Source organism: Osmerus mordax, chromosome 11 (assembly GCF_038355195.1).
Source record: "Osmerus mordax isolate fOsmMor3 chromosome 11, fOsmMor3.pri, whole genome shotgun sequence".
Lineage (NCBI taxonomy): Eukaryota > Metazoa > Chordata > Actinopteri > Osmeriformes > Osmeridae > Osmerus > Osmerus mordax.
In genome coordinates, this window is record NC_090060.1 from 9,519,799 (window position 1) to 9,536,758 (window position 16,960).

At 41.3% G+C, this 16,960-nt stretch overlaps 2 protein-coding genes across 4 annotated transcripts; both read left to right on the plus strand.

Annotated features, from left to right (window-relative positions):
• Positions 1–246: 246 nt before the first annotated feature.
• Positions 247–9,450, plus strand: septin4b (septin 4b). Of its 2 annotated transcripts, XM_067245821.1 has the most exons (12): positions 247–369; positions 1,666–1,974; positions 2,603–2,699; positions 2,791–2,877; positions 2,970–3,093; positions 3,364–3,498; positions 4,265–4,382; positions 4,614–4,715; positions 5,335–5,431; positions 5,626–5,788; positions 5,947–6,046; positions 7,500–9,450. In XM_067245821.1, exons 1-12 carry the CDS (start codon positions 274–276, stop codon positions 7,566–7,568), a joined length of 1,497 nt encoding a protein of 498 aa, XP_067101922.1. In that variant the 5' UTR covers positions 247–273; the 3' UTR covers positions 7,569–9,450. The 2 variants fall into 2 exon arrangements, with proteins under 2 accessions (XP_067101922.1, XP_067101920.1); XM_067245819.1 differs by lacking the exons at positions 247–369; positions 1,666–1,974 and having other exon boundaries at positions 2,684–2,699; positions 2,794–2,877.
• A 183-nt stretch (positions 9,451–9,633) lies between these two features.
• On the plus strand, positions 9,634–16,954 carry LOC136951501 (solute carrier family 13 member 2-like). 2 transcript variants are annotated; one of them, XM_067245935.1, is made up of 12 exons: positions 9,634–9,735; positions 12,608–12,736; positions 12,987–13,123; positions 13,329–13,628; positions 14,185–14,340; positions 14,563–14,685; positions 14,779–14,985; positions 15,352–15,446; positions 15,697–15,812; positions 16,031–16,192; positions 16,326–16,463; positions 16,743–16,954. In XM_067245935.1, the coding sequence occupies exons 1-12, from the start codon at positions 9,634–9,636 to the stop codon at positions 16,869–16,871; spliced, it is 1,794 nt and encodes a 597-aa protein (XP_067102036.1). In that variant the 3' UTR covers positions 16,872–16,954. The 2 variants fall into 2 exon arrangements, with proteins under 2 accessions (XP_067102036.1, XP_067102035.1); XM_067245934.1 differs by having other exon boundaries at positions 13,329–13,594; positions 14,169–14,340.
• Positions 16,955–16,960: the final 6 nt, after the last annotated feature.

Here is a 16,960-nt window from a genome sequence, read left to right on the forward strand (position 1 = left end):
AACATTTTCTATGGCAGAATCCAGGGATCCAGATGTCTGTGTCATTCATTGTTTCAGGTTTATTTATTCGTTTTTCTTTTGGTTTTCTGTCCCACCCCCCTCCACTTGTTCTACCATTTCCACTCACACTTTTGCCACTTCTTGAATTGGTCTTTGCCCCCTCCCCTCACCTGACCGCCCCCATCACCCTGTCCTTGCCCACCTCCATCTCCACTCCAAATGCATGTTCCGTTCTGGATGGAGATTGCAGAGTGCACTGTAGCACCAGTGGCAATGGAGGACAGTGACCATGAGGTTAACTCATCTTCAGACGAGCAGGACTACGCCCCACCGTCCCCTGACCACACCAGGGATCATGAAGCCGAGCAGGTACCCAGAAGATGCCCCAGAACCCCCCTCCCCAAAACCTCTTACAGCTCACTATCAGCTCACTGAAGAAAAGACAAGTGGGTTTGTCTGGTAAAATTGGGTTTGGAAGGCAGTAAAGAAAGGTATCTGTGCATTTGTAGCCTCACTTTAATTCCACAACAAAGCGTAATGTAATTATTGAACAGAGATATGAGCCCTATATACTTTGATGTCCTGAATGACTAATTGTTTTAGTCCTCTGGAGTCAGAATCGCATTCTAGCCCTCTCAATGCCACTGCATTATTTAGTATGAAGCAAGCTGGGAAACCTGTAGGCATTTTGGAACCAGTATACCTTTGGTAACTTGAGCCTCCACCTAGAACATGCACACGCAAGTACGTTCACATGTACCGACGCTGTTAAACACATGAATAGTGTGTATTGTCTTTTGTTATTCAGTTGGTTTCCTCTTGTGGCTTGGGAAGAGGAAGAGAAAAGCGGTAATGTTCATGGTACAATTCTGCAAAATTCAGAAGAAAAAAAATCTATATTTTGTTCAGTGTTCAAACGTTACATTAATAATGTGAATATCCTGGCAATGCCTCTTGACCTTATGGTGCAGCCCATTAAATACCTTATCTGTGACTTGGCTACTTTCTAATTGAATTGCACCTCTCCAGCATCTGCCATGGCTCAAACTGCTTAGCAGAGAGAATCCTTTATCCAGCCATACACTTTCAACCAGATATATCCTTCTTTTGCCAACAAAGTCAGAAAGGTCATTTAAATTACGAGAATGCAGTTGAAGCGTCCGGGTTCGTTTAGCTTAATCTGCGTTGGTCAGGGTGTGTATCTCAGCTGGAAGTGGAGCTTTGGCTTGATGCACGGCGCCAGTCGTGGATCTACTTCCTGCTGCATTTGAACCTCGTAAATCAACCCATCAGAAAAGATTTTCAGTTTCTGTGGGTTATGTTAAAGTTGAGTCAATCGGTATCTTCTTTCCTTTCTGTTTCTTTGGATCTCTTCCGCCCCCTTGATACTGTACCTAGGCCCACCTATTAATGTACTCATACTACTAATGATTTCTCTTACTTGTATAACCTCAAAGCTTACCTTTACAACGTTAATAGTGTCTCTAACCACTCAAAACAATCTATATATCCTTCTCTCTTTCCATCCTTGTACTCCCCTGTTACCGTTTCTCCTGTTCCATCTTCTCCTGTCCTCCATCCATCTCAATATCCCTTCCTGCCTGACCACCATCTCTCTATACTGCCTTCCCAATCCCTGTGCACCGTCACTTGGTCCACCCCCAGCACTCAAGCCACTCGGAAGACTCAGAGCTGGAGAACATCCTCCAAGACCCCCACCAGAACGGGGGCCATGGCCACCCCCATCCCGGCCACGAGCACCAAGTGGACCGGGAGGCGGAAGGGGAAGACCACCCCCATACGCCGGGGACGCCCACCTTCTTGCGGCCACCCACGGCTGGCAGGGCACAGCCAGAACCAGGTGTAGAGTCCAGACTGCAGCTGGGTGATCTGGACTATGACCTGTCTTCCCCTATCAGCCCTACAAGGCCTAAGAGCCCCTGGGGCCGCTTTGACCCGTACGACACGTCCGAGGTAACTGCAGGGACATTTTGAGGAGACAAGGAGAGGGAAAACCCTCCAATAAGTTGGCAGCTCCCCCGCCCCAAGTAATCTCAGGCCCCGGCATTTATTTCATAAATGACCCACTGAGTGTCAATTTGAAGGCAGTATAAACTCAGTATAAACTGAATTGTTTTTCTTGTTCTTTGGCATTTTTTCTTTGAAATGATGAAAACGACTTTTAGTATGGCTGCTGTTGCTGTATGACCTTCATTAGCGTAATATCATGATATAAGGAGAGACTATATTGGTTTGGCATGACTGCATACATCTGACCATGGAGGTTGAAAGGCTATGGGTTCATGAAATGAGTTTTCCAATTTTTTCTTTGTTTACACAAAATGTTGTTGGTTTGCTAAATAGTTTCATTCAAGCAAGACTGTTTGCTTGCTTTTCTTTTGACTTGGATTTGGCTTTAACAATTTAATTGGTTTGGGTTTGTGAATATGTTGAAGGAACATTGCATTGTTCGAACTCTGTAAAATTTATATAATTGCATATGGTTTTGTGCAAGTTTCTACTCACTTGTGACTTAACTTCAGTGTACAGTCTCCCTTCAGAAATCACTGAGATATCAATATGGTATGTCTTTGTTTTTCAGGACCAAGACAAGGAGTATGTAGGATTTGCCACACTTCCAAATCAGGTGCACCGCAAATCTGTCAAAAAGGGCTTTGACTTCACCCTCATGGTTGCAGGTGAGTAGGAGGGAAAGGAGGGGAAACAAGTTAGATATTCTGCAAATTCCCACATTGATTCATTTTCTCCCTTTCCATACTCTGGTATAAGGAGAGTCTGGTCTGGGAAAGTCCACCCTTGTCAATAGCCTCTTCCTCACAGACCTCTACAAGGACAGGAAGCTTCTCAATGCTGAAGGTGAGGCAATCTTTGGGACGTTTGTCCAAACTTGGCTACCAAGATGCTCTAGTATTTCGGTAGCCATCACGCTGTGTGTGTGTTTTGACCAGAACGGATCACTCAGACTGTTGAGATCACCAAGCACACAGTGGACATTGAGGAGAAAGGTGTCAAGCTCAAGCTTACGATTGTGGACACCCCAGGTTTTGGAGATGCTGTCAACAACACTGAATGGTACATGTCAAAAATCCTTACTCATTCATTGCACTTTACATAATTCCCGATACTGACTCATCATGGTGAAATGATTGGTTTTCATTCACAGTCCTCGAGGGAAAATGCCTATACACATGGACTACACAATTTCTGCAGTCACATCACTTGTGTCATTTCTACAGTGTTTCAGCCAGAGCTCTGTGATTTTACTATAACAACAACTAGCAGGGTGCCTGTCTGCCTGCATTGCCTCAGTGCTGGTGTGTCTCTGTGTATCCCCCGCCCTAGCTGGAAGTCGGTGGCGGACTACATCGACCAGCAGTTTGAGCAGTACTTCAGGGACGAAAGCGGCCTCAACCGCAAGAACATCCAAGACAACCGTGTGCACTGCTGCCTCTACTTTATCTCCCCGTTCGGCCATGGGTACAGCATTGATTGAGAGGCTAATTCTGTGATGCTAACCCCTTTGTAGTCTCTGTTAAACTATTCACTGGCAGGTGAATAGACTGATCAGTTGTCAGTCGTTCTCCTCTCACGGTATTGCCTCTAATGGTGGTCTGATTAAGGCAATGCAACATATTAGTCAGGATAACTAGTCAGTCTATCTGAACTAGAAGGATATAATAGGATAAATAGACCACTTGCTTCCTAACCGTTCCCATATTCACATACAAACTGACCCATAATAATTGTGTCCTTCTTGCACATTTTAACTTGAATAGGAATGTGCAAAAAAGTACAGGAATACAAGTACGTACTATAAAGGTTGCATGAGGCCCTATATGTTCCTAATATACCAGGCATTGCATGACACCACCCTCACTTACCAATAGATAGATTTATATCTGGTGCAATGCAAACCTTTCCCTCCAATCACCATGGTGATTGCTAATGCAGTACTTTTGTCTATGTTAATGCTCCGTTTCACACCACTGTTTATTGAGGGAGGAAGTCTTTAGGACAGTTATGATGCTGCAAAGCCAGATAGACATGGACAGAGCTCCCTCTGTTGGCCACTGTGAGGCTAACCACGGATGGACAAATTATAAATGCATTTCGTTATGTCATCATTAAATTGTGTGGACTATCACAATGTTTCTATAGCTGTTTCGGTCTTGGCATTTTCCAATTTGATTTGACCCCTGTAACCCCTGCGACTGTTTTAATGGTTTTTGTTCATCTCTTCCAGTCTCAGACCTCTGGATGTGGAGTTCATGAAAGCCCTGCATGAGAAAGTCAACATTGTGCCTATACTGGCAAAGGCAGACACACTCACCCCTACTGAGGTCAAGAAAAAGAAAATGAAGGTATGATGTAACCACTCTACAAGTAATCCAGTTTATGGGAAAACTTGATTCCCTCCGTGACACCTTGGACTCCATGACTACTTCTGTATGGGTTCATAATCCTCAATTCAAGTTTGTCAGTGTTTTATTGAAATAACACACCTGAAGAAAATCACACTTCATTGCATTATATTGCAACCTTGCTCCCTTTTCCTCTCTCTTTTCTACACCTCCGTTGATCCGGACTTGTAGATCCGAGAAGAGATAGAGCAGTATGGGATCAAGATCTACCAGTTCCCCGACTGTGACTCGGATGAGGATGAGGACTTCAAGCAGCAGGATCAGGAACTGAAGGTAAACCAGATTCACCCCGACCGGAATCATCCAGGGCCATTTCCTTCAATCTAGATTCTAAGAGCAGTACGAGGTTCCATGTATGATCAGACTTAGCTAAATCAGCACATAATGCCACATTCATTCAAACCCGTTGGTCGCTCATAGAAAAGCTCAATGACCTGTGAAAACAAAATAAGTTACGTTCACGGAAAAGACAATCAAAACGTAATCCTTTCTCTCGATGCTACCTCACGCTATCCACTCACTAACCTACTCATAAACCTTCTTGACAACCCTTTTAAGATGGAGGTATAACTCCTTAGTTAAGAGATTTGTTTGTCAGGGGGCAATATAACATGTCCACTGCATCAATGTTAACGATTACGTAGCCTTGAAGAGTCAGCTACTTCCTACGTCTATCAATCTCACGTTTTAAAATGGTGGTACATTAGGGGTGCTGTCTGGGGTGGATGGATGGAGAGTGTACAGGATGTCAGAGAAGGAAGCAAAGAGACCAAGGGGAAGGAGGGCATTGGGTCATGAGAAATGGTAACAGACATGCTCTTCATCACTGCATCACACATCTTTTTCCCTAAATCCACTTACGTCCATCTCTGCGGATCCTTCTCTCCTCCAGGACAGCATCCCATTTGCTGTGATTGGCAGCAACACCGTGGTGGAGGCCAAGGGAAAGAGAGTGAGGGGGCGTCTATACCCATGGGGCATAGTGGAAGGTAATCCACTGTCTGGACATTCATTTGAAGAATAATATGAAGTGATAATATACCATTGGAATTATGTGAGCAATCGAGTGTAGTGTATGGTTTGGCTTTAATGAAAGCCAACATGTCCGTTATATTTTCATATCAGGGGTATTTTTCAATGAGACCCACCTACCTCCTAACAAATCCCTTCTCCCATTCAACAGTGGAAAACTCTGGACACTGTGACTTTGTCAAGCTGAGGAATATGCTGGTGAGGACACACATGCAGGACCTGAAGGATGTGACACGGGAGACCCACTATGAGAACTACAGAGCCCAGTGTATCCAGAGCATGACCCGGATGGTGGTGAAGGAGCGCAACCGCAAGTACGCCCCTCATCCACCCCCAACACACACACGCTCACCCACACACTCCTAGAATTCCGACTAACGCTTACAGTAATGCAAGCATGCACCACAGCGACTCTCTATCACACATGTTAAACTACTTGAATGTCCTGTACACAATGTGTCTGCCTCTGCAGTAAGCTAACCAGGGAGAGTGGAACAGACTTCCCTATCCCTGTGGTACCCGGTGTGGCGGACACAGACACAGAGAAGCTGATCCGAGAGAAAGACGAAGAGGTACAACACCTGGACCACAGTCACTCGGACCACAACCACAAAAACACTCACAAGCAAGAGCATCTCGACTCACATGAGCACTCAGACACCCACTCTGACCCTGGCTTAGACACAGGACTCTGACCCTGGCTTAGACACAGGACTGTAGCCTCCTGAGTCTTTCTAGGCTGTCAATCACTCACTCTTGGGCTTTCTGTGTTCATTATAATGGTTGGTTGTCATGTCCAAAAATGTGGCTGAAGTGCTTGTCCGAACACTTCCCTCCTAGCTCCCACTCCCCAGACGTTTAGTTAGATCTGAAAGGTTTGGATAGGCAATGCTACAACCAGCTTCCAGCACAATCTTACAGGTCAAATGTTTTCAGATCGGGACCAGTGTCAAGGTACAGCCCTGTAAGCCTCAAACCCTTGTAGGAGTGGACCAGAATATACAAGGTCACATTAGGTAGAATAGTCTTTCTTGATGGAATCATCCGTGGCATTATTTATTTATTTATTTGAACTGTCTGCAAATTGTAAACAGTTCCGCTAGTTTACTGATTTTACAAGCCCCCAAAAATGCCCTGTCCCAGTCATACGAAAGTCATGCAGTAGTGCTGTGGGTCACGCATGATGGATACAATCTCTTGAAAGACAAACACTTATTTGGAGTAAGGATATCCAGCTCTCATGTCAGTTGCAGGAGAAAAAAAAATATTAACATGTGTTTCATCAATGGATTATATGCACACAATGACCCACAGTGTACAAGCACAATCCAACAGATTTTCCCCTTCCTCCCCCACAAGCATTTTTTCTAAATAACAGAAAGTGTTGCTTTCTTATTTTCTGTATTTAACCATCATTAAAACTTTGCAAACACAAGTTTGTCACAAATGTTATTTTGGATTTTGAAGGTGTGGTAGGTAAGTCAGTTTGACATAAACAGCACTGTACATGTCTATTTATATGCACACAAACAGTAGCCTACTGTACATGGCAATTCTCAATGCATTTTATTAAATATTTTGGGTTAAATTAATATCTATGGCCGATTTATTATCCCCTCACTGACAGTTACTGTACATATATTATAATAATATCCAGTCGTAGCTAAATAACTGGAGAACTTTAAGGTCAGTAGTAACACGATAAGACAGAAAATTGCATGAAACAGACACAAAACATCTGTGTCATGACACGTGTTTCAGACAAAACTAGCATTGATCCGAGCTGTCACATTTGGTGTGATTGGATACGGTTGAGTTGCAGGTGTGGTCATGCAACAGTAATTAGTTTACATGTATATATTGATTGGACCGCCCCATTGCACTGTTGACATACTCCACCAGGCAGATTCCGTTTTTTTATTTCATTTTTAAACGATAATTATTTTCCTTAGACTATGTAAATACTGTATTGTTATATTTAACAGGAGTTTGTTTTACTAATCCCATATTTTATTCCCTTCACAGTTACGGCGAATGCAAGAGATGCTTCAGAAGATCCAGGAACAGATGCACACTCAGAAAGAGGCCTATTAACCCAGGTCACTATAACCCCCATCCCTATGTAAATGCCTCCTTTTTCCAATAACTGGGAAAGCAATCCCATAGTCCCCCTCAATTCCAATTCAGAAACATTGTATTCCCTGCCTGACATAGACCTCCACTTCACAGTTGTCATTAATCTTTACTATTAGATGTTAGAGGCACAAACTATCACAAGAGGCTAGTATAAAATGAAAGTGTGCTGCTTCCAAAACATGGTTATTCTACTGTCTCTTCACTTGTTCAAGAAAACTACTGCCAAGGCAGGAGAGCACAACACCATTAGCTAACCTGTTCCTGAAGCTACAAAAGAAGACATTTTTGCAATTTATGTAATTTTGTGTTTTGAACCTTTTGATAACACTACGTTGACACTTGCCTCCATGTCATCGTGTTTCAGAATGGACAATTCTATCTGTGTGTCAGATACGTTTTGACTTCATATTTCTTTTACAGTATCATGTGGGGTACACTTTAGGCAAGAAATGACGTGTTGTTGATTGACAGTAGACACATATTTTCAGTTTAGTGTCTGAAGCACAGTTTCCCCTTTCGAGTGTTTTATTTTTGAAGGTTGATATTATTGATGAATTTACAGATAAAATGTAATTATTTTTTTCTCTTTACTATTATGTTAGGTTTTTAAACATTTTTGTTACAGGATCACATAATTGCTCTTATTTGTATTATCGCACAGAAAACTGAAAAATTCCTTGTCTTAGTTAGTTGAACGTATGCAAGGTTTTATTCTCTCAAGAATCGTTTCTTAAGTATGATGGTATCTTTTTTTGTTGTTGTTTAAAAGGTTAAAAAAAAAGAATAAGATACCAAATTAACATTTCAGTATGCTCTTTGATTATACCATCATAAACTGCTTGATAGGAGAGTTGTGAAAAAGGACCCAGTTCTGTTCAAGAATTTTCTCTACAGGGTATTCATGTATTTACCTGAAGCTACGTACTCTTCTGAGAAAAATCTCAAAAGGAAGAGGTAAACAGTCTTATTTGTATATATGTATCAGTATACATATAAAAATATAACAGAAGTTATTTATCCCGATGGTAGACTGCGACTATGATGAGACCCTAATTCTGCCTGTGGCCAGTTGGTATATGAGAACCGGGCAGTTTTAATAAGCTTGCCTATTGTTTTGAAAGTAAGTTCTTGAATACCTTCTTGCTTCTTGATGGTGGTGATGACATTAGTGGACACAAAGATTTACCCTAATAAACATGAACCTGTGAGAAGCTTATATCCTCATATTTTTCATAATATGCATTCATCTAAGGGAAGAAAAGAGGCTGGTGTGCTGAAAGCAAACATGTAATTTTCATTTTCCCTCAATTTTAAGTTAAAGTTCACCCTTTAACTTAGGCTTGTTGTATCAGTTTTTGGTGGTGTGGAGTTTCCTATTAATACAAACTATTTTGAAGTAAAAGGGTATATTGATGTCAAGGTAATAATTTAAAAGGTTGAGCTACAAGTACAATTTTTCAATATCACTTAAAACCACTACAAAAAGTTTACATTTCTTGAAAGGATATTTGAAATATTGTTTCCCCATTTTGAATGCATAAATGTTCTCTCCACAGAGCACTGTCTTCTGTTTCTTATTTGCATGCTTGATGTTTCCCTCAAAGCGTTTGCCAAATTCTCAGCCTGCTTTGAGCACTCATTTGATCTTTGAGTCTCAAAGGGACTGTCCTATTCTGAATGAAAGGGGGTGTTTTTGTGTTTTATTTTATAAAAAAGACTTCTTTTTGTTGACAAACTACTTTTGAATATATTTATGTAATAAATAACTTTATAAATTCATAGGAGATCGATTGAGTTGGATGAGTTGTGATACAATAATAAAAATTGAATATGTATAGAATCTTTGTCTCAATCAATATATATTGTGTTATCTAATGGTAATACACGTTATGTTGCCAGCTAAAAAGTTAATGTTTAATTCAGTCTCTTTATCTATTGGTCTCTCACTCGAACAATGTGATAGTGTGGCCATTTATCTTGTAAAACAATTAAAGTGCAGGAGTATCAGTAGAAGACTGGGATCATGGCTGGCTTCCTCAGATGGCTCTGGAGGTATCGGAATTATTTGATAATATTATTGTCACCCTTGGTTATTCTACCTTTACCACTGGTCAATCCTGGAATGGTAAGAATCTACGTGTGTGGGTTTGTGTGTGGGTGTGGGAGTCAGGTGGCTGAGCGGTTAGGGAAGGTTGCCAGTTCGATTCCCGGCCGTGCAAAATGACCTTGTGTCCTTGGGCAAGGCACTTCACCCTACTTGCCTCGGGGAGAATGTCCCTGTACTTACTGTAAGTCGCTCTGGATAAGAGCGTCTGCTAAATGACTAAATGTAAATGTGTGTGTGTGTGGATGACGAGTCTGCTCCTTGGCTGTATAGAGGTTTGCCTGATTTCACATCTTAGAAGAAAACACTTATATTAATACATAATATAAACAATTATATATATTTGACAATTACAACCTACCCCGCAATTTGTTAAATCATGTAATTCTTGTAGTCATGGACAACTTCACATGGATTCCGTGAAGTCCATGAATTGTTACATTTAGCAGTTGACTGCTACATTTGAAAAATGTTCATAGAATGTTGATACTCAGTAAAAGGAACACTGCATCAAGACAAGAATTTTGGGAGATACTTTGCCCTCCATTGCAATAAAACTGCACATCCATGCTCTAAGATACTACATACAAGTAAGTTATTTGGTTTTATGGCTCGGAAGTGATATGATTTAATGCGAAACATATTTTATCACTCCCATAAAATAACAAGGACATTTTGCTGATTGGGTTACAAGTTGGCACTCGACTATATTTGATCATTTACATTTAGTCATTTAGCAGACGCTCTTATCCAGAGCGACTTACAGTAAGTACAGGGACATTCCCCCTGAGGCAAGTAGGGTGAAGTGCCTTGCCCAAGGACACAACGTCATTTGACATGGCCGGGAATCGAACTGGCAACCTTCAGATTACTAGCCTGATTCCCTAACTGCTCAGCCACCTGAGTCAGGTGGCTGTTAAACTGTTAGACTGTTAAATTAATCAGAGACAAGTGACAGATCAGCAGAGAGTATTAAGACCAGGGCCAGCTATATTCACAAATATTGTCAATTAACAGACAGCAATTGTAAAAAGAACTAGAGAGGGTACAATTTCTGGGGAAATTGTAGGGTGTGCTTGCTTGCGTCGGTTGCACAGGGGTCCGTTTTTGAATGACACTTTTAAAACTGATATTTCTGTATATTTTATATAAAAATGCATACTTATTATTTATAAAGATTACATAGATTTAAAAGCTCTTTTTTTTTGCTGCTCATTTACAACTGAAAATACGAGTGAAGTGTAGAATGAAACAGATCTTCTAATTTCCCCTGCAAAAGGCATCCTCATCGTTGAATCAAAACGAATACATTTGGCAGACTGGTGTAAAAATTGACCTAATCTCTATGACGTAAACGTCCTTTTAAGTTTTTCCCTTCTCGTGATATTTTAAGGCATTTAGCCTACTCATATTGCATTCATTCATGAATAAAGAACCCCCTTTGAAGATTATTCTACGACGTTACAGTACCGGCAGTAGAAGATTGAATCGCGATTCAAACAGTACCATCTTCTAACTGAAAATATGCCCCCAAAAACGTAAATAAGCTTGACATTTATTTAGTGGAAAATCGCTTTCATAAAAAGCTCACTGGTAGCGATCATTGTCAGTAACAACGCAAAATGCAATATAGCCCTGTGTGGAGAAGCTGCCCCGGTAAATTGTACTACTACAGTACAGTAGACTACTGCTGTGTTTGTCTTGGTACAGTAGCGATTGCGTTGGTTGAATTGGATTTAACGTTCCGTTGTACGGTTTAGGCTGAAATTAATTATTTTCATGAACAGATTGACAAAGTTTAGGCTGTGGCAATGAAGTTAAGGTTAGCAGTTAGATAGACTTTTGACTTAAGTAAGGGGAGTGCCGAACATGTTCTGTCGCCGTTTGACTTCCTAAACAGCTGTGTAGATGTTTTTGTCGTGTGTCTCGTGTAGGCTACAGTGTTGCAATGAGCAACACTGGTTTGAAAACACAGGTAATGATAATTTCACCAACAAATCGTTTACTTGTAATGTAATGTCATAGTAAATCCTACAAAGAAAATGTATTTGTGAGGAATGTTTATTTTAACGATTGAAAACAGATGCATCATAGACCACTGTGGTATGTGTTGCCCGGGCAACAGAGGCTAATGTCATGCTAATGCTTCAGTGAAATAGTAGACTACTGTTTCCGAAAGTAGATGTGGGCCTACTTCCTTAATAATATCAGCTAATATTGTACATTACATTTCATAATTGTGTTTCACATCACAAAGTAAAATGAGTAAATAGTTATCACCCTGGCCTCTTTGCTTGTGGCATTTCTGCAGCTGCCTTGCAGTAAAGCTATAGTTAGCCTAGCTATCCCCCAAGTTAACAGATGCGAAACGAATGTTCTGCCAAAGGTAGTCACGCGTGTTTTCGTGACGTTAGTGACGTAGTAACGTTAGTAACGTCAGTGACTGTGGCTAGCAAATTAGCCACCGTTAGCTTCACTTTTCACCACAAAAACGCAATTTCTACTTAAACCATGCAACAGAACGTAAATAAAAATACAACCAACGCAATCGCTAACAAGACGAACCTTTTGACACCGCCGTTGTGTATGTAGTCCAAATATTGACTGATCCTTAGGGGGGCGAAAATAAATAATAAAAATAAATAAATATATATGTGAGAGAACAAAGGTTGTGCCCTTGCCGAAGGCAAAGCACACCCAATGAGGAGATTATTTCCCAGGAAGTGTCAGCATAGAAGCTTGTGTGAGACTCAGACAGAAAACAAGAATATTTTGAATTCCTTCTAATATCTAAATCTAGATACGATGTGAAACAAACATGTAACCACCCTTCGGAGGGATATAGAAAGAACAAATACTGCAGTCCAATATTAGCCATTTCCTTTCATTCCAGGAATCTCGCTGTGGCTATGTGATCATCCTGATGGCTCTGTTCTGGTGCACAGAGTGCATCCCCCTGGCAATCACCGCCCTGCTGCCTGTCATCCTCTTCCCCATGATGGGCATCATGGAGTCAAGTGAGGTGTGCCTCATCTAAGCAAATCTTATTATTTCTGATCCTCTTCTTGAGACACACTCAAATCATTAATATTTTAAGTTTTATGGTTTATCCTTGTGATAATATTGTGCCTATATTTGGGAATAGAGTCAGATTCACGTCAGAGTAAATTCAGGAAGTCTAATTAAAGTTAGAGCTTTTGATCAATTTATATTGATTTTGAATTAAATAGAAAAATGTATTCACACCACCCATACTCTATCCTGCTGGGTAGGTGTGTAACCAGTACATGAAGGACTCCATTGTACTGGGCATCGGTGGGTTGGTGGTGGCTATGGCTGTGGAGCACACAAATCTACACAAAAGGATTGCTTTCCGGGTGCTGTTGGGGATGGGGGTGAAACCAGCTCTGTGAGACCCTCTCTTGATCTGATACTCCTTTTGCATGTTGAACTGCAACATATTAATTAATACTCTTGTTGTTGTACCAAACTGATTTGTACTGAACATGTAAAATATTTTTGACTTTTGTCCTCTCCAATCTCTTTGTGTCCTACTTTGCTCTCCATCTTTCCACCTTTTATCTTACCTTCCCCCTCTACTGTCCATTCCCCAGTCTGATGATGGGCTTCATGGTTACCACCGCCTTCCTCTCCATGTGGATTAGTAACATAGCCTCCACGGCCATGATGCTGCCCATTACCAGCGCTGTGCTGCAGCAGCTATCTGACACAGAGGCCCAGGCGGAGGAGAGGGAGATGGACCTGGTGACTTCCAAAGCTGGGCCTGAAGGCCTTGAGAACCAGGCCTTTGAGATGGACGACACCACGGAAGACCGGGCCAGCAAGGAGTTCCAGCCTAAAGACAGCAGCATCAATATGGGTAGGAATAACTTCACTACAATCTACATCATACAGTCACTGGGCCATCGCTCACATTCCTACATCCAGGCCTTTGCCAGTGAAATACAGATCTATACAGCAACCATGGGGTTAGTCTTGATCTCTTGCGGATTGGCCAAGCTTCAAGAACCTCAGGGGAGACCTTAGGACTCATAGTAACCAGAGACTTCTGCCTGAATCACACTTACTTAATTCATGACTTCAGTCATAAATTCATCTGTGTTCTTTCTTTAAATAAAACCAAAGAAAATATCCAATCATAAATTGTAATTCATCCTAACAGGTAGCGTTTCCATCATTTTCTCTCTGCTGTAAATTAAAACAAGTTCATAGTTCGAAACATTTAAGAGATGTTGATGTGTCAGAGTTGGAGGAGTACTTAGGACCTCTGCTTTGCACATCATTACTTGTTATACTTTTTGTGTTGCTACGCATGCTCATGAAACTTTGTCATGTTTAAAACGTGAAGTTGTCAGAAACACGGTTATGTTAAAAGATATCCATTGCTCTAGTCCTCACAAATGACTCCTAAACTACTGGTTCTCTCTCCACAGTGAGCACTAAGGAGAGCCCAGAAGCAGAGCAGAGAAGGCTGAAGAGAGAGCAAAAGTATCTGAATTTGTCCAAAGGCCTGAGTCTGAGTGTGTGTTATGCTTCCAGTATTGGAGGTACCGCCACCCTCACTGGAGCTCCCACCAACATCATCCTCAAGGGCCAGTTTGATGAGTAAGTAACTTCTAACCATTCACGAGATTTCATCTTAACCATCCGACTACAAACAAATTCTGCTTCTCCTTCTCCATATTTATTAAAACAAGAATAGCATATAAGTTTATCAGATATTTATTTCTGGTAGGATTCCAACATTTTGTAGTTTAACCATGTTGGATACAACTATAGTATAATGTGATGTTCAGTTCACTGAAGATAATGCTCCTTCACCTACAGACTCTTCCCAGATAATGGAGACATAATCAACTTTACTAGCTGGTTTGGATTTGCCTTCCCTAACATGGTACTGATGCTAGTGATGTCATGGTTGTGGCTGAAATCCATATACCTGGGTATAAAGTAAGTCAAAGCCTACCAAACTTGATCACATAATATCAACCATAATTTTACTGTTGCGGTCAAAACAACAAAGTTTGTTTTGTTATATGGCAGCATGAAGTCTTTTGGCTGTGGCACAAACAAAGATTGTGACAAAGTGGCAATGAAGCTGGTGAAGAAGGAGTACAAGAAGCTGGGCAGCATGAGCTTCGCTGAGGTCTCTGTGCTGGTGCTGTTTGTGCTGTTGGTTCTCCTCTGGCTCACCAGGGAACCTGGTTTCATGCCTGGCTGGGGTTCTGCCCTCTTCAACAAAGACAGAACGTGAGGGATCAATCCTTTTTATCCATAATAATTTCTGATTGTCTAATGACTAGTCAAGCTATGAAATCTTTGTTTTATTTTTTATTATTTTTGTACATTATCTGTCTATTTTTGACTCTTTGATACTTTCATTCTCAAGGCTACACCTATTAAAAGAATTGTTGAGTGAACAACATGAAAATGCTGCAAAGGCTACTTAAGTTACAAACACAATTGAAGCCTTTTAATGGACATTTCAATCTTTTAAAAAAGTACTCATTTTGGAATACATTACTGGAGTGTTACATTACTGAAGAAAGAGCTTGATCAGTGTTCCAAAATGATAATTTTTTTTCAGAACAACACTGTCTTTTGATCCATCTCCAGGTTTGTCACTGATGCGACAGTGTCCGTATTCATAACTGTGCTGTTCTTCATCATCCCCTCTCAGATGCCTAGATGTGGGGATGTCTTTGTTGATGGTGTGTACTGTGTGGGGGGGGAGGGGTTACTATCTAAATATTTCCATGCCTTTGCCATGTCATGAATCTATTTTGTGTTTCAGCCCCAGTGTTTTTAATGGCCGTATGTGTCAAAAGAACATATATAACCCTGACCGTGTAAAAAGATTGAACTTTACTTCATTACCTCATTTTCCTTTGATCAAAAACATCAAGCGCTATAATAAAACATCAGTGCCTCCCATCACTTTCATTTCATTGATTCCCATAGGCATATCCCTCAAAGCCCCATCTACCCTGATTACCTGGGACATAGTCCAAAAGAAGATGCCATGGAACCTTATCTTGCTATTGGGAGGAGGATTTGCACTGGCTAAGGGCAGTGAGGTACATCCACCTGTACCTAACCTGCTGCCATATCAATAACCATTCAAGACCATTTCTGAACTACTGTCTCTTTACCTTGTTTTAGTCTGACTAACATATGCAATGATAACCATATTTTGCCTTGCTGTTATGTAGCTATATAGCTGTTATGCCTGCTATTATGCTGAGGTCTGCGTAAACCTTTGATTCTAACTTTGTTGGATATTTTGTGTGTATAGACATCTGGCTTGTCTAGGTTGCTTGGGCAGAGTCTGATGCCGTTGCAGGCCCTCCCTCCCTTTGCCATTGCCCTTGTTGTAAGCCTGTTCATGGCCATCTTCACTGAATGCTCCAGTAACGTTGCTGCGACATCCCTCATCCTCCCTGTACTTGCCTCCATGGTGAGACGGCACACCTGTACACACACATACTTACAAAATGAGCCCACGGAAACAACACGCATGTTTAAGATGGCATGTCATCAATACATATTTCAATATTTAGGACCCTTGTGTGACCTTGTTCATTCCACAGGCCACTGCAATGAAGTTGCACCCTCTGTACATCATGCTGCCTTGCACCATCTGTGCCTCTCTGGCCTTCATGCTGCCCGTGGCCACACCTCCTAATGCCATCGCCTTCTCCTACAGTAACCTCAAAATCAAAGACATGGTAGGACCAATTTGCGCATTGGCAATGTACATTTGCTTCCGCGAAGGTTTATCCTTAAACTTAAAGCATCACATATTCTTCTTAGTCATATTTTCATTCGTTTTTTTCTTCTTGACTATCTCTAAAAACAAGGTTCTGACCTTCTACCCTTTTTAAACAAATCATTTTACTAGATATTTTCTAACGTTTATGCAAAAAGTTTACGATTGTGAGATACTCACACTCCCAGTTAACATGTAGTGCTATTGCAGTTACAAGTGTTCTTCTCACTAAAAACAGGCCAAGGCTGGGTTTGTTCTGAACATAGTCGGGGTACTGACCGCCAACATTGCCCTCAACACTTGGGGTACGGCGATGTTTGACCTGAACAAGTTTCCTGATTGGGCCAACGTCACAACCACCACTTGAACAGGAGTCAAGAGGCTGTAGAGAAGAGGAAGGAGAGAGCGACGATATGCACACATTAACCTGGATTGGCTGTAAGAAAATGACATGGC

Coding starts and splice junctions, on each gene's coding strand:
- LOC136951501 (XM_067245935.1), top strand. CDS start 9,634: ATGGCTGGCTTCCTCAGATGGCTCTGGAGGTATCGGAATTATTTGATA. Junction 9,736..12,607: donor CACTGGTCAATCCTGGAATG/GTAAGAATCTAC, acceptor CTTTCATTCCAG/GAATCTCGCTGTGGCTATGT. Junction 14,341..14,562: donor CTCAAGGGCCAGTTTGATGA/GTAAGTAACTTC, acceptor CTTCACCTACAG/ACTCTTCCCAGATAATGGAG.
- septin4b (XM_067245821.1), top strand. CDS start 274: ATGGAGGACAGTGACCATGAGGTTAACTCATCTTCAGACGAGCAGGAC. Junction 2,700..2,790: donor CTTCACCCTCATGGTTGCAG/GTGAGTAGGAGG, acceptor CTCTGGTATAAG/GAGAGTCTGGTCTGGGAAAG. Junction 5,432..5,625: donor CCCATGGGGCATAGTGGAAG/GTAATCCACTGT, acceptor CCCATTCAACAG/TGGAAAACTCTGGACACTGT.